Here is a 24,837-nt window from a genome sequence, read left to right on the forward strand (position 1 = left end):
ATTGGCTGCGGAAACTTATCGAGTGCGGCGATTGGCGGAATTCACAGTCAATCATAACAGTTCAGTTGGGCTTTCCTGGCTTGACAGCTGTCACTGTACGCTGAGGTCAAGGGGAAAGAAGCATGGCTGCGTTGTTTAGAGGGTCGCGAAATGTATTGTTAAGGTGGAATAAGCATGTCGACTTTGCATTCGGTAACGTATTCGCTTATGTTGTCTGTTTCCTTGTGCCATTTTCCCCCCGTGTGTTGATAGGAAAAGGCAAGCGGAGCATGCTCTGCTCCAGCCTGTTAGCTAGCTTGTTAGCCATCTGAAAAAAACATGAATACTTACTGCTCGTGCTAGTTAAGCGAGACTGTCCGGGCACAATGTCTGAGTTGGTCACCTGCTGTTCGGTGTTCAGTCTAGAGTATGTTAAGACAATGTGCGTAATGGAATGAGCATAATGAAATGTGAAGCCATGGCCAGTAACAGCGAATTTTAACATGCAGTGATATCTTAATAGACTTCTAGATAGGTAAGATCTGCATTGGGTTCTGATTATGTTAGTCTGCTTTAGGTGTTGCTAACGTACTTATTACTGTATAAAATGTACTAAATTTGGCTACAGGAATAATTTCTGCAAAGGACCTTCCTCTAAAGGCCCAAATACAGTGCTTTCCCTTCCCCCCTGGTACTGCCTTCACAAAGCAGACATGGTCCCCAGTCATGTATAGCCAGTTTCAAAGTCCATTGTAAAGTCATGCTAGCAACCACTTTAAATGGGTTATTATTAGTAGTAGTATTATAGTAAAATAAATAGATATTTTTATAGATGGATAATAAATGGATAAACTAGATAGTAGCCAAGTATACTGTAATGGACTGAATAAGAACTGTAAAGCAGAAACAGACAAATTAATTTATGTTTGGGCTACACTATCCAGGCCTAATCCTGTGGTTGTAGTCTGGTTGGTTCACTGCCAGAGTTTCCACTCCCTTTAGTATCTGTTAACCTGGCTGGACCTTGGCTGAGCCAGCAGTGTTTAATAGCCTGGCCAGACTGCCCAAAAGCTGGTCTTAAGATACAGCAGAAAGATTTGCTCTGTTGTTATTGATTCTAATTAGAACATTTCCTTTTGGAAAATTCAAGGATAGACCGTTTTTTTCAGTCATTTAAAAGCACTTTGAATTCCCTCTGTGTTTTAATGGAGATATACAAATAAACTTGCATTGCCTTTATTCGGTAAGGAGAATCAAACTAATCAACTGCACTATCACAAGTAAAAATTATGTTAGATACAAGTGACTACTGTGGGCAGCCTCTCTGAACTGTTGGTCAAGATATTGAGGATTGTAATGTGTTTGTATTGCTCTGGACTTCACCTAAACAACAAGTCTCACATTTTTTTCTCACACCTCTAATGGCATCTTCGTGATCCTCCCTCAGTTTCATCGCGATCAATGGCCTCAAAAACACCAGTGGGGTTTGTTGGTCTGGGAAACATGGGCAGTCCCATGGCCAAAAACCTGTTAAAAAACGGTTATCCCGTTATTGCCACTGATGTCTTCCCTGAGTCTTGCAAGGAGCTGCAGGATATTGGTGCCCAGGTAACACTCACACATCACATATGGACATGTGAACATTTAATAGAAAGCAATAAATATGTAACCTAAAAAAATTCACAACATTTGTCAGGCCGAGTCGGCCAAGAACTGCATATTGACGGGTATTTGCAAGCTTTTACCACCCATTCATTGAAATTCACTGCAGTTTCTTTAGAACAACAGCTACTAGATGAATATATGCTTCTGAGCCAACAGGTTGTCATAAATCAGAGCTAAATTACATCCCATTTGTTCATGAAGAGGTTTATTTTGTGTTTATGATATGATGATATTGTGCAATGATGACTCCAATATTCAGGTAGTAGACTCTCCAGCAGAGGTGGCGGAGAAAGCAGACCGCATCCTCACAATGCTACCCTCCAGTCCCAACGTCATTGAAGTATACACAGGCCCAAATGGCATTCTCAAGTAAGCAAACCTAATATCACAGGCTCTGTTTGTGACATTCATGCACCTTTTTAAAAACTATAACAAAGAAACCGCCCATCTGCAGTGTGTTTAATATACAAACAGAAAGAAAGGCTTGGCCAGACACAACTTATGTTATGCACTGTATATGAAATGTTAATGATTTTTGTCTTGCCTCTTCAGAAAGGTGAAGAAGGGAACACTGTTGATTGACTCCTCCACCATCGACCCTGCTGTTTCAAGAGAGATGGCAGTCGCTGCAGAGAAGATGGGTGCAGTGTTCATGGATGCTCCGGTCTCAGGAGGTAATGTGTCACTCAACAAATTAGTAAGCTTGTGAACCTTTTTGATTTGCTGTTCTTGTTTTCAAACACTTTACATCTGCAAAGTCCATCCCTGCATATTTGTCTTCTTCCAGGCGTAAGCCGATCATGCGTTTGGTCGTGTATGTGTTTGTGTATCTCTCTATCTGTCTGCTGCTAATTTCTCTTAGTCCTGAACCCATCCGCCTAATATTTCTTGTGCACATGTATGTGTGTATGATCAAGGACTTCTCGTGGTTGCAGTGATTCACAACATCTTCAAAAAAACTATCTTATTGAGTGTTTTATACTGTCATTGATTTGCTGCCTCCTTACCATGGATGTATTCTCCTCACTCCTCTTAACCGGCCGGTTGGGGCCGCAAGTGATCAACAACTGCTTCAGTGACAAAGCAAAAGGCATTTCTGGCAATCCGCTAGGCTAAAAACAAGCCTTACAGTTCCTAGTCTTTTGCAGGCCACATTTTGGCCTTTGTCAAAAACGGACATCTATGCAAGATCAGAATGTTTGCGGGATTAAGAAAACAGTCCGCGCTGGGCTCTAACGGGAGGGACAATTAAGTGAGATTCAACTCTTTATTTGTTTGGATGGGGAGAGGAAGACACACGGAGATCTGAACTCTACTGAGTTCATTTTTTGAATTGATTTTGTGCTTCTGTGTAACTTGAGCATTGTAATTTGATCGCTTTGCTAATGCAAGCTACGTCTGAAGGTATCGCAGGCTTAATTTCTGTCTTCAAGACCATTATCACTGGTCAGACATTATATAAAGGGATTGTCAGTATAGGTGTAGGTGGCAGTATCCCAAGCAGAATCAAACTGCTAGTTTGTTCATTTGAGAATACCAATCATAGTGTTAGGCTTCTGACCCCTCAGCCTTACTTCTGATTACATCTTACACTCTTTTGTATATCTAAACTATGGGACCTTTTGGGTTAGTGCTAGGACATGGGTTGTAATTACTGAGCAGGCCAGCCAGTAGGTGCCCTCTTGAGGTTTTATTGCTGCTTTTGACCAGGGTCTTGAAGGCAAGGTTAAGGTTTTAAGTCCTCATTATGTGGTGCTGTCTGCTTTTGACGGCTGCTTGACAGAGCACAGGATCACCAGTCGTCCTTAATGGGCTGAGCAGCAGTGGAGAATCCCGTGTCAGAGCTTTTCATGTTGATGGAGCCGTAATGGCGGGTATCCCATGTTAGTGCCTTTCATGTCAGATAAAGAGTCATAAAGAGGAGAGAATCTTCCCTCACATGGAGTGCAGGAGAGGAGAGGAGGGAGATAAGACATGAAGGAGACACATTGCAGTAAAACTTTCCATCTCCCTCTCTTTCTCTCTCTCACACACACACACACACACACACACACACACACACACACACACACACACACACACACACACACACACACACACACACACACACGATTATTTTAATTCAGGTATGCAGTTAAAGTATGCTACATCCTAACACTCCAGCAAATCTGACTACTGTCTCTGATTAAACTCTTGTTTGTTTTTTATTGCACAATCTTTAATTCATGCACAATGCACACTCTTGCCCCCGCCATCGGCCATACAAACACAGACTTGGCCCACACTGGCATGTTTACCAGCTGGCGTCTGCAGTCAGCGAGATCAGAGCCTTGAGCCTGTTACCCTCCCAGTTAACACAGACACTGTTTACATACTACAGACAGTGCACAGTTTGTGTGTGTAGTCCTCTGTGAAGGTTCTTCCTCTCCTGTCACTTAACTAAACCTTTTTTACTAGCCTGAGATGAGCAATGATTTACCTGCTGCCTCTGCAGCTAGCTCTGCAGACACTCTTTTGTCACACACATGCACACATGCTGCATGTACACGCCCACCCAGTGTCGTCACGAGACATCCATAAGTCATATCCGTAAGGGCGTACAGCAAGTTTAGTGCACAAAAGCAGAAACATTTCAGTAGAAAAGGCAATTTTGAGAATCTGTTATATTATGATAATTAATGTAAGTCATTTATGAAGCAAAAATACCAAACATTTACTAGCTCCAGCCTCTGAAATGTAAGGATTTTCTCTGTTTTATATTATTGGAAATGGCAAATCTTTGGGGTTTGGACTGTTGGTCTGACAAAACCAGTTATTTAGAGATGTCAATAATTAATTTCCTGACATTTTATAGAAAAAACAATGAATCTAAAAAATTTGATTGATTGATAAGAAAAGAAATGGTTAGTTGCTGCCCTTAAACACACACACTCGGACATTCAGCCCCACTTTGAGCTATAGGGATTGGTAGTTGCTGGTGATGGTATGACCCTGGTAAGCCTGGCTAAACCTGTGGAGGCCATAGACTGGAGACACACAGGTTATGAAGAGGGTTTCAGCATGTGGCCACTGTGACCTGTAAACCCCCAGCCTCACTTTCCACAACTCAGGGTGGGATATGAGGTTACATGCTCTGTTCCAACCAGGAGATGGCACCCTACCCAAATAGGGTTTTGTCATCCTCATTGTGTGTGTGTGTGTGTGTGTGTGTGTGTGTGTGTGTGTGTGTGTGTGTGTGTGTGTGTGTGTGTGTGTGTGTGTGTGTGTGTGTGTGTGTGTGTGTGTGTGTGTGTGTGTGTGTGTGTGTGTGTGTGTGTGTGTGTGTGTGTGTGTGGGTGTGTGTGTGTGTGTGTGTGTGTGTGTGTGTGTGTGTGTGTGTGTGTGTGTGTGTGTGTACTGTGACTGTGAAAAGTACTCGTAATAATTAGTTACTGTATGTCCACAAATGAAACCTAATATAACCTCAAGCTAAATAGAAAATATAGCATTTGATCAAAATTAGATTTTATTAAGATCATTTCTTATATTTGGATACACTTGATTACACTTGATTTTGTTCACTGAGGATAACTATACCCTAAGCGCTAACGTGCAGTGATCTCCTCTTTTTGTGGTTTCTGCATTTGTTCTTGTTTTTAATTCAGATTTTTCTCTTGAGATAAAATGAATCCTTTCGTGTATGTGTGGTGTGTGAGGTGGTGTATTTTACACAGAAATGTGTGTGTGTGTGTATGTTGTGTGCGTCACTAGAGGTTTGGCAGCCAACCGTGGGATCTAAATAGTGGAGTCATAACCCTTTTTTTAAAAAGAGCAATGAAAAAAAACTCACTTTCTTCTCATGGGCATCTTGCTGACTTTCATTCTTGCACATTGACCAGTGTCTTGGCTTTAGCCCTGCATGACCCATGTGGTGTCCTAGTACACACACACACACACACACACACACACACACACACACACACACACACACACACACACACACACACACACACACACAGTTGAAATCTCTGTGCAAACACCCTCCTGCACAGACACAGACAATTGTTCGTTAGGCATTCTAACATTTGCTTGAACACACATTTCTACCACTGTCTGGTGTCATTAAAAACGTCCGCATGCAAAGTTGACCCACAACAAAACAAGCTCTGATGTCACAGGCCCAGGGTGTTGGCACAGTGATGGCAAAAATAGGAGGTCTGGCTAACAAGCGGCGGGGTCGTTAGCAGTAATTACCCAGAATGCCTGTGTTTGTGTCTGTGTGCCCATGGTGGGCTGCCACATTGCTAACGGACGATGGCTTAAAAAAGGCCCTAAAAAAACCCTTTCATTGTGTTTTTCCCAGCGCTGGGAAAGTCAGCTATCGGTGCAAATGGAAGCAAGAAGGAGCTGTTGTGGGACCATGGGCACTCGGGCTAATGTTGCTTGTTTGCAAGGTCTTATAACCCTCATTTAACTATCTCTTTAGGCTGAGTCTCAACACCACTCTAATGATATCCATACCACATCAACTGAAGCCTGAGTGTTGCAGTGTGTCATTTGCCAACAGTTTGAACGTCATCCTCCAGCCTGTAGGAGCTTGTTCAGACCAGTGCTGGCAACGGTTTTTTCATCTGTCAACGCTGCCAGTCCACTTCTCTGCTGACTCATATAGACTCTTTCTACCACCTTCAAACTATTTCTTAGATAAAGCATGAACTATGTGCTCACCCTAAATAACACCTTAAAAGACATGGACATATGAGCTAGTTTGGAAGTATGTGACTTACACAAGTGTCATGTGTAAGGCCTCCTGCACACTGGCTGCGTGGCGTGAGCGGGTCAGCTGCGTGGCGTGTCCGTTTTTTTATGTCGGCTCCCATGTTAACAGGTTAGAGCTTGCACACTGCCTGTGTGACACGCACGGCTTGAGCTATGCCGAAAACGCGTGCATGCTAGAAATAGGACTGATGATTGTTTTATTATTTTTGTGTTTTGCCTCTGTTGTATGTTATTGTCATAGACTGTGTTCAGCACTTTGATCAACAGTGTTGTTTTTAAGGTGCTTTATAAATAAAGGTGGATTGGATTGGATTGGATGCCTATTTTTCACACGACACGCAAGTGTGTTGGAAGCATTTCCAGGCAAAATAGAATATGTAGAAGATTTCTATGTCATTTTGATACAAATACATTTAATAAATGACATTTTGATGTTTGAAAGTCTCTAGGTTTTGACATAAATGCAGATATAAATGTAATAAAAAAAAACATTATCGATTTTCAAATATTGCACCTGTCAATACAGAACGAAATATTCTGTAGCCTATTTTGTCGTCAATACTGCCAACATTGTCTTTACTGTAATCAAATTAGTATATATTTAGGTTTAACATGAAGTATACCACTGCTTGAGTGCATTTTATCAATGGGAAACATACATGTGTACAGACAAGGCTAGCAGCAGCAGCGCCGCATCAGACACATTTCTGGTGTGCAAAGACATAGAAAATGCCACGCAGCCGCCACGCAACAGAAACTCCACGCTCACGCCACGCAGGCAGTGTGCAGGAGGCCTAAAGGTGAACCCTCCAGCGCATTACACTGAGAATGGACTTTTCAGTGATGCAGGACGCATCTTGTGTCCATTGAAATCAACAATATTTGCATATTCAACGATTCTGGATCTTTCAATGAGAGGAACAGATGTTATATTAAGAGTGTATTACAAGGTAGTTGAACTTTTTGTAGAAAAACCATGACATTAATTATTATGGCAAGCATTTTTTCAAAGGGATTATTTTGATTTATTTTGGCTTGCGATACAAACTTAATCACAAGTATTAACGCAGGGCTGCTGCTAACGATTAAAATGTCTACAAATAGTGTAAAAGGTCTGTCACAATTTCCTTTTTAGTCTGAGGTAATGTCAAATTGTTGGTTGTAATTTACTAATCGGTTAATCAATTAATAGTTGCGCCTCTAGTAATAACCGTATTGTTTGTTGTCAGAGGAGAAGGAGAAGGCACTGAAGGCCATTTAGTGAAGGTTAGTGATGATTCTCTGACACTAAGTTAAGGAATCAGGTTGGATGGGCAGGGGGTGGTGCTGTCGCAGTCTGTCAAGTTGATGGCTTACCAGTACTAGAGAGCGTCAGTGGTCCAAAGACTAGATTAGCATAACAAGCCTCTCACTGACAGGTTCTGGTGACATAGGGGGAATTGGGGGGAGGGAGGGTGCAGGGCGGTAAAGTGACCAGGGATGGTGATGATGGAGGGGTGGTGACGGGGGGCTCTAGCCTATGCTCCAGATGGGAGTAGACCCACAGCAGCTGGGGACTGGCTCTCACATCTCTGCCCGTATGTCATCTGGTGTGTGTGTGTGTGTGTGTGTGTGGGTGTGTGGACAAATAGTAAGATGGTATATGAGCCATTCAAAACTCTGTCAAACGTCATACTACATGTCACTCACCTAAAAGTGAATTAGCATCCTGTCTGTATGAAGGAGTTTCTGCACCGTGTGTGTGTGTGTGTGTGTGTGTGTGTGTGTCTTTGTCTGTGTGCCTGCTAACAGCCTAATTGTGGATCATTATCAACTTGCTTTTTCTTAGATGAGTCTCATTGGGCCAGAGAAAGGATTGATAGTGGACCTTTTCTTGCCTCTCCCCTACGGGATAGAGCAGTTACTGATGATGATAATGATGATGATGAGGGCTGGCCTGGTGGTCAATGGACAGGCATTGCAAACTAAACCCTTAAGGCTGTAGTAACATATACTAGAAACTACTAATGCTCTAAAATGAATGAACTCTTCCCTTTTTTTTCTTTTCAAAACCCCAACTTTCTCCACACAAGGTTCTCATGAAGTGCTTCTGTGCAGAAGTCAGTTCTCATGGCTCTGTGCTCGTTAACTGGAGCCGATAAAGAGTCTGTTTTTAACATTACAGAGGAGCATTAGCAAAGTTGGCAGACTGTTAAAAGTGCCGATTTAAAAAGAAAAATGTTCATGTGTGTGAGCGATTTTGGTTAACGTGCACCCTCGTATCGTTTCACGTATTTACTCGATATCCGCTATGTTTTTTACAGGGTCTGTTTGGGTTTTTAATTTGTTTGAGAAAAAGATCTGGCCTGGGGTGTAATTATAATGGTGGACCACATGAGGCTGCGTTGTTGCCCTGTAAACATCCTACCCCCACTGGCTTACACTGCAAGTAGTCAACTCCCATTGACTCAAGGCTGTTACACTATTAAGTGTGAAGGCTTTTTTCAGTCTGAATTAAAGAGGACTGTCAGTTGAGCCAAAACTTTACATGTGCATATAGTTAAAAACTTAGTAACAAACAATGTAGTATATTGCCAAAGCCAGAGTTTGTTTACACCAACTACATTTGCACTTGAAGGTGTGACATGAAATCAGGCGTCTCCCTAAATCTCTCCCGGTGTTCTCGAAGTAAAAACAGTTACATCATCATCATTTTAGGAAATTAGGTGATGGAAGAGATCTAATGATATTATAGGTGTTGTTTTTGCTCGAAGTGTTTTTCTGTATACTGGGAAAAAGCAGGGTTGTGGCTTGTTGTCAAATGCGTCATTCATTACCAAACTCTGGGCACATCCCTTTTTGTGTGTGTCTGTGTGTGATGTTTGCGTAGCCTCATATTCACAAATGTAGTTTAATTTAAACCCACCACCAATAAAAAGTGCCTACTGGTTTAGATGCGGCTCGTAACTCCGAGACACGGCCTCAGAAGCTCCAACTGACGTCTTATTGCCGGCAAGCTCTGGGATCTGCACCTGTCCCTGATGCACACACATATACAGGAACCCACAAACTGATACTGCATGCATGTGTACACAGACATTCTCACTTACTTTGTACATACACACACCACTTCAAAGAGCCCAAAGTTTAAAATGTTATAAGGCTGTCATGAATTGCTTTGGTTGATTCTTTTCTGTGTAATGAAAGAAGTGCTAATGAATTGAGTGTTCACTACAAACAGGCCAAACCAAAGTCGTTTTCTCTGATCTTCCTTTGCCTTCACACAACCAGATTCACTCTCTTAATGTTCACAGTTGATTCCTGTCGTTGAAGCCTGCTGTCAAGCATCTGTCCTAATAGTGCTTGATTGCCTGCTTATTAACGTGAATCTTGTTAATAGAGGAGATCAGATGAAGGAGATATACATGTGTCTGTAATTGAATGGAAGTTGCATGGGCCACACACAACTACAGATGCATGCTCACAGACACAGATATACACACTGTGCAATGCCTCTCCATACAGTATGTCATAGATGTTGTTGGAGCCACTTTCATTCTCCTAACCCTTTCACTCAACACAGTAAAAGCCACAGAGTGGCTCATTAACAGTCCAGCCAGTTTCAGCATGCTCTGAGAATATTTGCATTGGGTGATTTGGGGGTGAGGAGTTGGGCACCCACTGCTCTGCCAACCAAAACTTGTCCCTTGGAGCTGGATGAGAGAAAATGACTGAGGAGAGGTGGTTCTTTCCCATGGGAATTATTTATTTCCCAAGAAAGGATCGCTTGCTAGACATTAGAGTGGCACTTTCGTCTTTTATATTTTTTTCTCCCTCAAAGAGGTGGCAGTATGTGTTTTTTTTTTTATTTTTTTTTGTTGTGTTTGGTGTGTCTCTTACATTACTTCTCCCCTTGAGGTTTTCTAGTTTCCCTTCTTACTCTCTCTGTATCTTCTATCATAGATGCGCCCCACCCCCACACACACACACACACACACACACACACACACACACACACACACACACACACACACACACACACACACACACACACACACACACACCTTCCCCAGGGGCGTTTATGGTGTGCGTCTCTGTCAAGACTATCCACTCCACGAGGGAGGATGGATAGAGCTGTGGGCCTCATTAGGATTCCTCTTTAATCCGTCTCTGACAGGACCAGTCCAGGGGGTCATTGTCCCACACACACATACATACTGCTCTAAGTTTACACTTGCCTGTATATATATATATATATATGCTATATTCTGTATATCTATACTATATATACATATATATATATATGTATATATATATATATATATATATATATATATATATATATATGTATATATATATATATATGTATATGTATATATATGTATATGTATATGTATATATATGTATATATGTGTATATATATATATATATATAATATGTATATATATATATATAATATGTATATATATATAATATGTTATATATAATATATATAATATATATATATATATATAATATGTATATATAATATGTATATATATATATAATATGTATATAATAATATGTATATGTATATATATATATATGTATATGTATATATATATATATATATATATATATATATGTATATATATATATATATATATATATATATGAACACACACACACACACACACACACACACACACACACACATTGTTATGCTAATGATGTCTTATTCTTCCACCAACAAGGATCTTCCATCATCCCGGTGTCACTGCCTATAGAAATCCACTACAGATCATAAGAGCTTATTATGGGTGATTAGTTAATTTGAGGGAGGGAGAGTTGTGGGGGATGCTGGGAGGTAGGAAGAGAAAGATCGTTTTCCTTCTCTGCTAGCATCTCTTCTTCACTCTTTCTCTCTCTTGCTCTCTTTACCTTCTTCCTCCCTCTCCTTCTTTCTCTCCTTAGTGAGATATATTGATCAGCATGTTGACTGTGATATCAATAATCTCCTCTTTAGTTGTCCGTGAACAGTGATCTCCACTAATGAACCAGCACAGTTGTCACACTGCTCTTTGTGTGTGTGTGTGTGTGTGTGTGTGTGTGTGAGTACGTGCGTGCGTGCGTGCGTGTCTGTGAAATAGAGAAGCTCAGCCTGAAGATGAAAACTAGTAAATGAAATGTAAGAAATAAGAAGTGATATGACATGTTGAACTTTTACAACTACCTTTTAATTAAAGAAAACTCTAATTGAGTTGTTATGATTTCTACATTCCTTCAGTCCTAATTTTAATGATGGCAATGTCAAGAAAAGCTCTATGACTTCTTCAGCTCTGTATATTATACAGTACATGAACAAAAAACTTTTAATTATATTAAACTAAACTAGATTCAAATTAAGTCAGATGTATAAATGAGATTAAAAAAGACAACATGAAGTAACAAGGTGCAAAATCTATCATGTTAATGGACTTTGAACCATATGTGTGTATGATTGGTGTGTGTGGCGGCCTTATGTTGAGCGTGTGTTTGCCGTGGTCCATAGGCAGCTGCCGCAGCGTGGGTTTTGGACTTCATTATGTGGCCCTAATGACCTGCTGACAGCTCAGCACTGACACTCACACAACACACACATACAGTGTAGTGGCATCATACACTTGACAACAGAACAGCCAATTAAAGAAGGGGGAGGGAAAAAGAGATGTATGTTTATGGGTCATGGAAATATACAGCAAGTCCTCTTCTCTTCTCTTTTATTCTCTTCCCTCCCTCCTTCCCTCCCTCCCTCTGCTGCTGATAATGTCATTTCAGCTGTTTTGTCCCTAGTAATTCCCTTTTAATTATTAACACTGACATTATTAGGCTTTCACTATTAAGAGACCTTTCATTAGAGCCTGACGACACCCTAAAGAGACATTTTAACTTTCTCCCTTCCCTTCTTTTGCTTCCTTTCCTTTTTTCAGAGAACTAAGAAAGTCCTTAATTTTGCAAGCATATTCAGATTTTGTTTTTCTAAGGTAATTTTCTAAGAATTTTGTGTGAGATCAGCATTATATTTAGTAGTGTGAGTGTGTGAATTCAGTATTGGTATACCTGATTTAATTGTGTTAATGTTTGGGGCTATTCAAAAAAGCTTATAAGGGGACACTGTCATTGCAGAGGAGACTCAGGCCTGCTGGGTCCAACCCACTCTGAAAAGGGGTTACTTCTGCATTAAGGACCCGGTAGAGTGGGTGAGGTGGGGTGAGGTTGCCTCCCACAACATGGCACGCTCCTTAAGCCATCAGGCATGGGGAGGGACGCCTAATTGAACATGATAAAGTGTAAAGTTAATTACCCCTCACGCCTGTCACTGATACCCCCATGAGGGAGGCTGGCCTCAGGCACAGCTGGTGTGTGTGTGTGTGTGTGTGTGTGTGTGTGTGTGTGTGTGTGTGTGTGTGTGTGTGTGTGTGTGTGTGTGTGTGTGTGTGTGTGTGTGTGTGTGTGTGTGTGTGTGTGTGTGTGTGTGTGTGTGTGTGTGTGTGTGTCAGAAAGAGTAAGGGTGACAGGACAAAAGGCAAGGGCTCCCACGAGGGTTGTGCAGAGGATGATGGCAACAATCGGCTTTTAAAGATACCTCTGTCCCTCTGGTGCACCACTACTTAACACGCCTGTCCCCCCTAACACACACACACACACACAATCACAGAAAAGTGCACAGCTGACCTTTTAGACACAGTTGGTAGTGTTGAAACAGTCAAGTGGTTGATATATTATGTTCTTTTGTGTGGCAAATCCATATATTTTAGTTGGATACACCTGTTTACTTTTGCCTAATTACCATATGATTCGTCTGCACCTTTTTAGTTTTGTAAAAATGTAACTCAGTCTTCAACCTTGTATGAAGTTTGCAGTGTATCGCAGGTCCATGGGTCTGGGTTGGACTATTTTGGAGACTGGGGATTGATACGTTGAATGTGTGTACTATCAAGCACAGCAAGTGTTCCTCTCAAGTCAACTTCAACACTGTGTTTAAACATGCGTTGTGTGTCTAGGTGTCGGTGCTGCCAGTATGGCCAAACTGACCTTCATGGTAGGTGGAGTGAAGGAGGAATACAACGCTGCACAGGAGCTGCTCACCTGCATGGGAGCCAATGCTGTCTACTGTGGACAGGTTGGCACTGGACAGGTATAGACCCACGTATGTGTGCGCGCGCGCGCACACACAAACACACACACACACACACACACACACACACACACACACACACACACACACACACACACACACACACACACAGCACACACACACACAAAGCACACAAAGCACATGCACCGTAAACTGCATCTTCACCCACATACACATTTTACTCATTTCAGTAACTTAAACACATTATGTATATACCAAAACATACTATATAATACACTTACTTATATGCACGTCCATAATTAGTGCCTTCATTAAAAGAAAACCACAACTTAAGTTTTTTATAATCATCCATCCAGACGATCTAATCAGAAATGAAGGACATTTTACTAAAAAGTGGAAAACATGAAATAGATTTTGACTTCATCTAAATCACTTAAAAAACTAGAAGGACACTCCGAGAGCGCAGACCTCCGCCAAGGCATGCCCTACCTCACAATGTTAATGCAGTGTGACCTTTCCCAGTGGGGAACTCATTTTTCTGATTATTCCGACGACACATGAATGCAGCACAAACCCCCTATCTTGCAATGTTAACAAAAATGAAAAATAGTTAGTTGATCTGCCCTGTGTTTCGGATCTGCTCCAAAGTTGATTGGGTTCTTTGTTGGCTTATGCTACACCCTTCCACCAGGTTTCGTGAAAATCGGGCAGTAGTTTATCCGTATTCCTGCTGACAGACAAACAAATAGACAAACCAAACCCAAAACATATACTTCTTGGCAGAGGTAACAAAGAGTTTCATTGTTTCCTTTAGAATTTTTTTTTAGCAGTGGGGGCTGGTCTGTCCAAACAGCAACACCCCCTAATACCATATCATTGTGCAAATGTACTTAATTTATACCTAGTCCTGGGTCAGGGGTCATGAAGGCCAGAATACAACCAGCATCATCATCAAGAATGAAGATGTGAACATAAAGATTGCGTCATTCACATGCATATTAAGTAGCCACATTGGTTTGTTTAGTCAGCAGTTAAGTTTACAAGAATTTGTCCAAATTTCAAGATTTGAGGCAAACTAAGATAAACAGTTAGACTACAAACCGACAGCTTTTGTTTTAGATTGTTTGTCAAATTCGCTATTTAGAGTAGAGTAGAGCTATGTTTGTGTTAACGCGCGGTGGATGAGAGTGCACTGCGCCCAGACAGATCAGATTGAAATATATCGCTTCCTACAGGTGTATGCCTGTAGACAGGTGAGTGGGTATTGATACGTATTTACTTTTAGGTTTTATTGTAGCCTACTTACAGTAACGAGCGTATCGGTATCTTTCCCAGTCAGGTTCATGTGCTGCATGTTGTAACACATGTCTGGTGTGTGTGTGTGTGTGTGTGTGTGTGTATGTGTATGTGTGCGCGTGCGCAGCGCGGCCATCGCTGTTCAGAATCCCGTCTATCTTCCGAAATGTAACGCTTGTATCCAAACGAATTGTGCTTGAAGCTGCAGGCCATCAAATTATAACGACCTCATCCACATTGTCATTGAAATCATTTAGATATTGAGCCATTACATTGAAAATCTTTTAGATAACAAGAGCCTATGATTTACTGTAGCCATCCTAACAACACACTACCTAAGCGCCTTTTTCTAGTCTCCCGTTTCACTCTCCACAATGCTGTCTTCGGGCAAAAAGTCACGTTGTGAGATCGATAACAGTTAGCTAGCTAGCCTGTTTATGTTTCTTGTTATGTTAGCCATAGTTATTTATGTCTTATCTTGATTTTGGTGTCTGCGTTTCAAAGCCATCTCCCGCAGTGACGTTTTTGGCGGAGCTGGTCGTTTAATAGACGACTCGGAAGAAAGCGAACGTTTTGACAATAAAATACATCAACACAACAGTATGTGGAGTTAAACTGGATGGGCCCAATAACCTCTAAATGGTTCTACTTGTTGTTAAATTGCAATGTGAGTGGCAGCCAACGGGGGATGCATTATATCGGCAGGATCATTTAAAAGGCAACCGCGACCATTGTGCGTCTGCCCTATTTCTGATAGCGTGGCAGAAGAAATTTTGCCATGGCGCACCGCCACAATAAAATCAACATAGAGGAAACACTGCTGTTTTATCTTCAAGGAGACCATTAAACCCACCTCTTCCTATGGCTAATGGTAATGTACCACAGGTACAGAGATCTTTGACTTTAAATTCAGCTCCACATAAGGCTCTACACCAGCCAATGTCAACTGCTGGCCCGCGGGCCGCATCCGGCCCGCCAAAGCTTTTAGTCTGGCCCACAGAATAATCATGAATTCACAAAATGTAAAGAGGAAAAAATGCGTTCTGTTATTTATCATTTCAAGCATTTAGAGCAAAAACCCAGACCCCTGTATTTGCATCTCTATTCATATGCCGGGATTCTGTACAGCAATGCCCGAGCTCCACACATAGAGCTGAGCCGAGATGTGTGTGCGTTAAAACACTCAGCACCTGACTGGGAACGATACAGAGAGGATTACCAACGGCCGCTGGGGCAGATGAACTCACGCTAGTCTCTTTTCTGTAAATAAGCTACAATTAAACCTTCGTGAGTAAAAAGTCAATACTTATCAATGCACTCACCTGTGTAGACCGGCATAAACATGTTGAGAGCGATATTTCAATCTGCTCTGTCTGCTCAGTCCACTCTTGTCCACCGCGCTGTTTTACGCAAACACAGCTCTACTCTGCAAATGGCGAATTTTACAATTTTACAAACAAGCTAAAACAATAGCTGTCGGTTTTTAGTCTAACTGTGTATCTTAGTTTGCCGGGAATCTGGAAATTTGGACAAAGTGTGACACTCCCAACGCCGCACAACCGTGCGGAAAATCGCCGGATCACTTCTCACCTAATCCATGAATGTTAATGCAAAATGTCCCAGTTAAAGAGCTTCCTTTGGAGACCCTATTTAGGCATATTCACTCAGTATGTCTGATAAACCTTTAAATGTATTTACATTCTGTATTACATGTTGTCTTGCAAACCTCGTTGTATAAATTCAGTAAAAGTCCCTTTTGTGCTTTGTGGTCTATCTTCTCTAGGCAGCTAAGATCTGCAACAACATGCTCCTGGCCATTGGAATGATTGGGACCGCAGAGACCATGAACCTTGGCATCAGGTACTGTCAGCCAAAGCTGCGCTAAGCTGGGATGAAACACTAGATTTACATGGGCAAGGTTAATGTAGGTGTAACAGTTAGTGGTAGAGCACAGAACAGAAAGAACACAGGAAAACCTGTGTGGGCTATTAAAAGTGAATATACCTAACTTAAACATATGCCAACTTAGCCCTTAAATTGACTATGAGCTAGTAATCACAACATGTTGTTCACATGCAGAGCCCAATGAGGTGTAGCTACATTTGAAATCCAGCTGTTCAGTAGGTTCCTTTTTTCTTGTTGAGGGATGTGGAGCAGCAGACTTTTATAGGTAGTACTATCACCTTGAACCTTAAGGTGGCATGTTTGAGGCTTCCACATTTTAGCCACACTTGAATTTGGCTTCGAGCTAGCCCTTAGATATAGCCGTCACTATAAAAGGAATAACTATACCAGTGATATGGCTGTAACTGTGGCAGTAAGTCACTACTTCAATACAGGTTTGTGTGTGTGTGTGTGTGTGTGTGTGTGTGTGTGTGTGTGTGTGTGTGTGTGTGTGTGTGTGTGTGTGTGTGTGTGTGTGTGTGTGTGTGTGTGTGTGTGTGTGTGTGTGTGTGTGTGTGTGTGTGTGTGTGGTTTATGAAAGTGCAAAGGGGTCAGCCCAGCCCAGAGTCAGAGCCGCCTCTGTTGGAGAGAGATGGATGAGGGGGTGGCGCCACAGACTCTGATTTACATCTGCTGATTGAGCTCTCACCAGTATCCTGTCACAACCCTGTCACTGAACAACGCCTAGAAATCCCATCATTCATCATGGCACAAAGGCTGAGAATGATGGGATAGGAAGTATTCTGAATTAAACCTAAACATTTTGATATGACCTAAAATAGCTGGTTCACCTCGGGATTCCAAAATGCTGGACAGTTGTGAAATCGTGCAGATTCCCTCCAGAATCTTCCTCTTTTGGAAGTTGGGTTGAGGAAGTAAGGGTTACACATTAGTTATTCCTTTTAAATGAATAAATTTACCTGAGCCATCAGATTTGTTTTTCACCTTAGAAGCGTGAATTTATTATCTACTTTATTTGTAGATAATAATAGACTGTTTCCTCTGTTTACCATGTTAGTATCATGTGTTTTTGTGGGTTTTGCAACTCAAATTGTGTGTGTGTGTGTGTGTGTGTGTGTGTGTGTGTGTGTGTGTGTGTGTGTGTGTGTGTGTGTGTGTGTGTGTGTGTGTGTGTGTGTGTGTGTGTGTGTGTGTGTGTGTGTGTGTGTGTGTGTGTGTGTGTGTGTGTGTGCTCGAATTGCTCTTCTCACAGTGCAGCTGTGTTAGTGCAGCTGATTTATCTGTGCTGAGACAGAGGAGGAAAATTGGCATGAGCAGTCACACATAAATCCCCCCACTAGGCCTCTGAAATATGGAGGCATTAAGGGAGCAACACAGATTTACACATTGCCACACTGTCTCTGATGCACACACACACACTTGGACAAACAGATTTACATGCACAGACACTGAAGAGCTTTTTCTACCAAACTTCAACAGCTTCTCATCTACTGGGCTCATTATTACAGTATAACGTATAAGAATGATAAGAATACTAACTATTGCACACTTTCACTTTAAATTCTTTTTTACATGAAAACCTGACCCATATTCAGGAACAGCATTGTGTGTGTGTGTGTGTGTGTGTGTGTGTGTGTCCGTTTCCCTCCCTTCTTACTGGCCAATCTCTGGGTCTTCATTATAGGGTTTGACAAAGACGGTCATCGTTTAGAGAGAGCCCACACCCGTAAATCTCCCATGCTGCATTGCAGCCTAGCCTCTTATGCAGAGAGCGCACTCTCTTAGGCGTATGTGTACAGAAACACACACACACACACACACACACACACAGTCCGACACAAAGGAGACTGAACACTCACATCCAATTTACAGGAAAACGGCAATAACATTTTATCATGCTGGACTTGGGCCTGATAGAGCTGCCCTTTCTTCAATTGCTGTGTGTGTGTGTGTGTGTGTGTGTGTGTGTGTGTGTGTGTGTGTGTGTGTGTGTGTGTGTGTGTGTGTGTGTGTGTGTGTGTGTGTGTGTGTGTGTGTGTGTGTGTGTGTGTGTGTGTGTGTGTGTTTCCCCTTACCTGTACATGCAGACTCACAGTACTGTTCGTGGAGCTAATTTGTTGATCTCAGATGGAAGCTCGGGCCGTCTCCAACAGTGCGTGACGTTGTCTTAGTGCAAGGAATGGCCACGCATGACAATTATGAGCACACACACATACACACACTCCCCAACCCACATACACAGTCTGCCCGTCTGCGGTACCTCCTCATTTTATTCTTTTCTTTTAATCCCTTCATTTTTCCTCTGCCTGCCGTAATTTCTGCATGCAGCCAACCAGTCAGTGGAAGAGGGGGGGTGAGAAGCTGCAGAGATTTTAATGATGCACATGAAGATGAAAGGAGAGGAAGAAGAGAAGAGAGGCGACTGGCCCAGGAAGGGATACGAGTCTTTTACAACTTACAGTTCACCTTGGTTGCCTGTGTACCTGCACTCATTCATGCATGCAGCCCTGCAGTCACAAATAGGAACACACATATTTGCTCCTTGATTCATTTTATGAGAACAGGCAAATCAAAAGGCGTAACAAGACACAACCCTTTGTTTTAAAAGACAGAAATAGGTTTGCCACAACACACATGAACACAGACACACATCTCTCCCCCCTAAATGAATTGTGAGCATATGTTCCGATGAAGATTAAAGTTGGGTGATAAACGCGCTTGTGGCCTCTATAAATGGGATAGTAAATGCTTATGTGTGTATATGTGCTCGTTAGCTCTTTAATGTAATAATAAATGGGGAACGGGTTGGGCTTCCTCTCCTGTGGCATCAGACGAGGACGAGAAGCTAATCGCAATGAAACAGTTAATATCAACGCTGCAAATGAACTCCACCTGCTCAAGCTCCCTAGCACGTAAACACCCCCCCCCCCTACTATCTTCATCTCCATCCCTCTCACTCTCACATTTCTTTAATGTGCAGCGGCATCACACAGCAACACGTTTGTTTCACCGTTTGTGTCTTTGTGTGTTTATCCATGTCAATCTTGTTAAAGCGTGACATGTCCTCTTCTCCACGCAAATTACCGCGGGCGAGCAACAACACCACTGCGTCAGCTAATAACCACGGCTGTGTGTGCGAGTGGTTGTGTGTGTCTGAGTGTGTGATGGGAGCAGGAGGGGAACTTCATTGATTTATCGTTAACCGAGGACAACAGCTCCCCGTCAGCGTCTCTGGTCGCTATAACAAACGATCTGCGCGCTCGGACGCGCTTTATTGTAGCTCAGCCAGTAACCTTTTCAGCTGCTGACCCAGAACGCAGGGAGGGGGTGTGTGTGTGTGTGTGTGTGTGTGTGTGTGTGTGTGTGTGTGTGTGTGTGTGTGTGTGTGTGTGGAAAGATGGGGGGTTTGTGTGCGATGTCAAACATATGTCCCCCAGAGTCCTCAGACAGGGAGGTGTCAGCAGGGAAGAGGAGGCGGAGGAGAAGAGAAGCAGGATGGCAAGGGATGCTCTCAGACATAAACTGAAAAAGCCATCATGAGCTAGACTGCAGTTAAAAAATTGCAAGCTAAAACACAAGTTTACACAAACACACACACATGCACAGTCACTTTTCCTACATTTCCAAAAGAGTTTGTTAAAAAAACACAAGTGCGGACACAAAAGAGACAAACAGTAAGTGAGGAGGGAGAGACATGGAGAGAGTGTAAACGCAATTCCCATTCTTAATTAGTTAGTAGACAGCTAATAAAAACTGTGGTAGTAATGGCAGAATGAGAGCCAGGTGGAGGGAGGGAAGGAGGGAGGCTGCTGGCCTTAAGGACCTATGATGGTTTAATAGTCATATTGAGAGCAGAATAGAGTTACAGGCCTGTAAGTAACAGTGAACTGAGGCAGCCAGGGCTTGATGTGGTCCGCTTTACACTGGCCTTTAAACCGTTAATATACAAAAGCTGCACTGCACAGACCGACACAGACTTTATAGTTACACCCTCTCTTCTGTAATGGTTGGCACTTTGTTTCAATCGCTGCTTCTGTCTGTCTTTTTGCTTTTTGCTTATTCTTCTTATCATAGCCTGGAGATTTGTCCTCTTGCATTATGGAAGAGGGTTGTTGCTAAATGGGGCAGCAGAAGGAAGAGCCTACTTCTATGCGTGACAGCGAGGTTTATGGCTCCCCTGTGCTGCTTAACCACTTCTCCTCCTCCTCCACTTTCTTTTTTCATGAAATAGGGATGATGAAGGATAGATGTGCTGGTAAACATCAATACTGCATTAGCCAGCATTACAAAGCCTTCAGCCATTAACACTGAGGAATGGTGCACAGTCTAGCATAAGGTTCAGTGAGGGTCACAACAATCTCCAGCCACCCCACACCCATCTTTTTCCATGTTCGTTTTTTGCTCTTTTCTTTGAAAATGAGTTCCATAATCGGCGCTCTTATCCCTCCCATCCCGTTTGTCTCATTTTCTTACTACTTCAACATAATTCCTCTTCCTTTTCTATCGCTACCAGCAGTTTTCACCTATCTCGCCAGCTCCTACTGAGTCGTCGGTGTGGCAGTAAACAATCCTTCAGACATGGACCGACACATTGAACCTTTTCACCAGCAGATCTAGTGTGAAAGAAATACTCAGCTCTCAATCAGAGAATGTTGCAGGGTTTATGTACCCAATTTGACCGTTTTACGCTAATAATGATCAACCCATGAATTTCCCTGTTACCATGTCTGAGGGAGATACTGATCTCTGTTTTCTCCTCCTTTTCCCAGACTGGGTTTGGATCCCAAGCTGCTGGCAAAAATCCTCAACATGTCCTCAGGTCGTTGCTGGTCCAGTGACACGTACAATCCAGTCCCCGGCGTCATGGAGGGAGTCCCCTCTGCCAACAACTACCAGGGTGGCTTTGGAACCACACTAATGGCCAAGGTACAACCTGCCCCCTGTGTTTGTGTCCCTCTTTTTAATGATTCTTTTTTTATTCTTTTTTTGCTTAATTTATTATTATTATTATTATTTCTCTTTAGTCCATAAAATGTCAGAAAAGTGTGAAAAATGCACATAAGATTTCCCAGAGCCGAAGCTTGTTTAGTCCATCCAATCCAAAATAGAGTCACAATAAAATAAAACTGAGAGAAGTAGCAAATCCTCACATTTGAGAAGCTGGAAACCGCAAATGTTTAGCATTTTCCCCCAGGGATAAATTACCTAAATAATTAATAATTTATCAAAGTTGTTGCCATTTAATTTTCTGCTGATCGACTAAAGGTTTCAGCCATTACTACTTTGTTTCCTTTTCTTTTAGTCTTTATTTTGTCAGCCTCTTAGCCCTGTAATTGACTTTGTCTCACTTTTTAACTGTTCTTTTGTCTCTGTGTGATACACTCTCCTCTTCACCATCTGTGACTTATTGTGTGCAACTTAATTTTACTGCATTTTAACTGCATTAGCTCTTCTGTATGGGTCAGTCTGCCACTGTGTATTATTTAGTGCATCTGGGTGTCTATTAATACACTTGCAGTGTGTGCTCATTTATAAGCCCGGGCAGTTCTATCACACACACCAAACTTAAGAAATCTGATAGAATAGGGATAAACACTTTTTATTCATGTCACATATATCAGCCTTTAGATAAACAAAAATATATTGTAAGGTTAGTCCATCTATCTTGACACTTTACCTCTCTGTCTCTGTTTCTAGGATCTTGGTTTGGCTCAAAACACTGCCACCGATACTAAGACACCCATCCCTCTGGGTTCCCTCGCCCACCAGATCTTCCGAGTCATGTGCTCCCGTGGCTACGCTAACAAGGACTTTTCATCCGTCTTCCAATTCCTACGCGAGGAGGAAGGACAGTGAATGGAGGGGAGCACAGTTGAATGTGATGTTACCATACACACACACACACACACACACACACACACACACACACACACACACGCGCACGTGTGCACACACACACACACACACGCACACACACACAAACGTGTGCGCGCACACACACACACACACACACACACACACACACACACACACACACACACACACTCTACAACTACACACCCCAGTGCCCCTTATCCTACTATGCTCAGGAGAGACTAAGGCCTTGCCCTCAGGCGCAGATCTGTGGTCCAATTAACATACTGTATGTCGGCACATGTCCCCTCATAGCATTAGCTAAATCATATTTTCAGTTCACAGCTCTCTCTCAGCATGGGGGAAATGCTAAAACTGACCTTAGATCAGTATCTAGAGAAATAAAGCAACCCTCTTCCCAGTCCGAGAGGCCAGAGTGGAAAATGAGAGGTGGGATGAGGCACTGCAAGTTATACAGTATGTACTAGTGCAAATAATATGTGGTTTTTCAGGTTGATGAGTAGTAACTGCATGATTGTTAAAAGTTTAAGTATGCTTTTTTCAGGTGTGTGCTTATTGCCTGTTAGCCAAATGACTCAGACCTGTTCCTGTTAAATAAAAGAGGACAGAAAAGAAAAGAAAAGCTACAGTATTAACTCGTTTGCCACCGTCTGCGTTTTCGATGGTCCAATTACATACAAAGTCAATGCAAAGACGCAAATACACGTGAATTTGCGTCACGGGCACGAATGACGCAAATTATGCAACGCGAATGAGGCAAAGAAGTGAGTTGAAATATTTCAACTCAAGTGAGAAATTCACATGTCCCTGTGTCGCGAAAGCCTATATCAGTGTTAAGATTTTTTTTTTTTTTTTTATGCCTACAGCTCTACATCGGCATGAAGTACGAGTAACTCATCCAACTGATGTGATTAAAGCGATGCAAATATTCACTCTGCCTCGGTCTGAATGCACCATAAGGATTCACATAGGGATGGAAATTTCAGTGAGACAGTGCAAGAGAGTTTAGGTTACCTTTTCTCTCCTGGAGAAAAAGGCCCATATTCACAGCACTAAATGTAAGGTAACCAAAAGTAGCCACACTGTGGGCTCAAAGTTCACTTGTTTTGTTACATTTGTTTGTTTTTGGCAGGAAGGTGGAGTCATTCAATCACCTACTGTAGTCACCCGAGTCATCCTGCCAGCATACATACTTTCATTCACTGGCTCGACCACTTCAGCTCCTTTTTAAATACTGTGATATATATGGTTATTTTTGCACTGTGTGCATCGCTGGGCCATTTTGATACAGTTACAGAATCTCTTTGAACTTACCTCTCTTTTCAACTGTCTACATCTGCGTATCGAGCCACTGGAGTATTATGTTGTGACCAACACAATTTTATACTGTTCACTACAAAATGTTGTTTTCATTGTCTAGCACTTTCTCTTGCCGGGATAGATTTTCATTAAAGTCAATCCTCACATATTTCTCCTCTCTCTCGGTCTCTCTCGCTCTATCAACGTGTACAACATCTGTGTAAAGTGTAAACGAGGAACGGTTCCTCTCTGCTATTGTACATAATGTATATTTCATATTCTTGCGTAGTATTGAAATAATGAATCTAAATGGACTTTCTTTCTTTTTGTAGTAAAAATCATTAATAGTGTCTACAGTTTGTCTTTGCTCTGTGAAACAGATCCTCAGTCACACTGTAGCCTAAAATAAAAGATGTTCTGTGTATTTGGTGTTTGTCTGGTTTTGTAAGATAAGTACAGTATGCTGCAGAAGATGTGGCATTGGCATTCAAGTTATAATTCATTATAACTCATGTAATTATCTCTGTTGAAGTTTTTGACATAGGTGCACATTGTGAAAATAGAGCTTACAAATAACATTTTTTAGTGATAAGTTCAGTAAGTACAGAGCTTATGAGAGTGGCCATTTTACTTGTTAATTGATGAGAACTACACGCCAAAATTGTTCATAGTCATGTCCATATAGTCAACCCCCCGATTAAACTGGAACATGACTAGCGGGTCTGTAAGGCTGTATTTAGACACAGCATGCTCACAAAGACATTGCTAACATGCTGATGTTTGGCAGGTATAATGTTTACCAGGTTAACAAAGTACAGCTAAGGCGGTCAAAAGTTTTGCAGGTATTTGGTCATAAAGTATTGATGAAATACTTAAGAAGTCAGGGAATCATCAAATTAATTACAATTCATCCTGAGGGGGACATGAATGTACCATATTTCATGGCAAAAAAAGAAATTTTTGTA

The 24,837-nt window shown here is 42.0% G+C and overlaps 1 protein-coding gene across 1 annotated transcript; it reads left to right on the forward strand.

The window, feature by feature from the left end:
* The first annotated feature begins 46 nt into the window (after positions 1-46).
* Positions 47-24,296, forward strand: hibadha (3-hydroxyisobutyrate dehydrogenase a). Its single transcript, XM_039820548.1, has 8 exons — positions 47-192; positions 1,427-1,587; positions 1,904-2,013; positions 2,197-2,318; positions 13,404-13,537; positions 16,578-16,654; positions 21,469-21,625; positions 22,397-24,296. The coding sequence occupies exons 1-8, from the start codon at positions 123-125 to the stop codon at positions 22,553-22,555; spliced, it is 990 nt and encodes a 329-aa protein (XP_039676482.1). The 5' UTR covers positions 47-122; the 3' UTR covers positions 22,556-24,296.
* The last annotated feature ends 541 nt before the right edge of the window (positions 24,297-24,837 follow it).

Source organism: Perca fluviatilis, chromosome 13, assembly GCF_010015445.1.
Source record: "Perca fluviatilis chromosome 13, GENO_Pfluv_1.0, whole genome shotgun sequence".
Lineage (NCBI taxonomy): Eukaryota > Metazoa > Chordata > Actinopteri > Perciformes > Percidae > Perca > Perca fluviatilis.

What these genes read in the sequence shown, in the direction of transcription:
- hibadha (XM_039820548.1), top strand. Translation starts at nt 123, where the DNA reads ATGGCTGCGTTGTTTAGAGGGTCGCGAAATGTATTGTTAAGGTGGAAT. An exon ending in GCATGTCGACTTTGCATTCG is followed by an intron (nt 193 to 1,426) that starts GTAACGTATTCG and finishes ATCCTCCCTCAG; the next exon opens with TTTCATCGCGATCAATGGCC. An exon ending in ACCATGAACCTTGGCATCAG is followed by an intron (nt 16,655 to 21,468) that starts GTACTGTCAGCC and finishes TCCTTTTCCCAG; the next exon opens with ACTGGGTTTGGATCCCAAGC.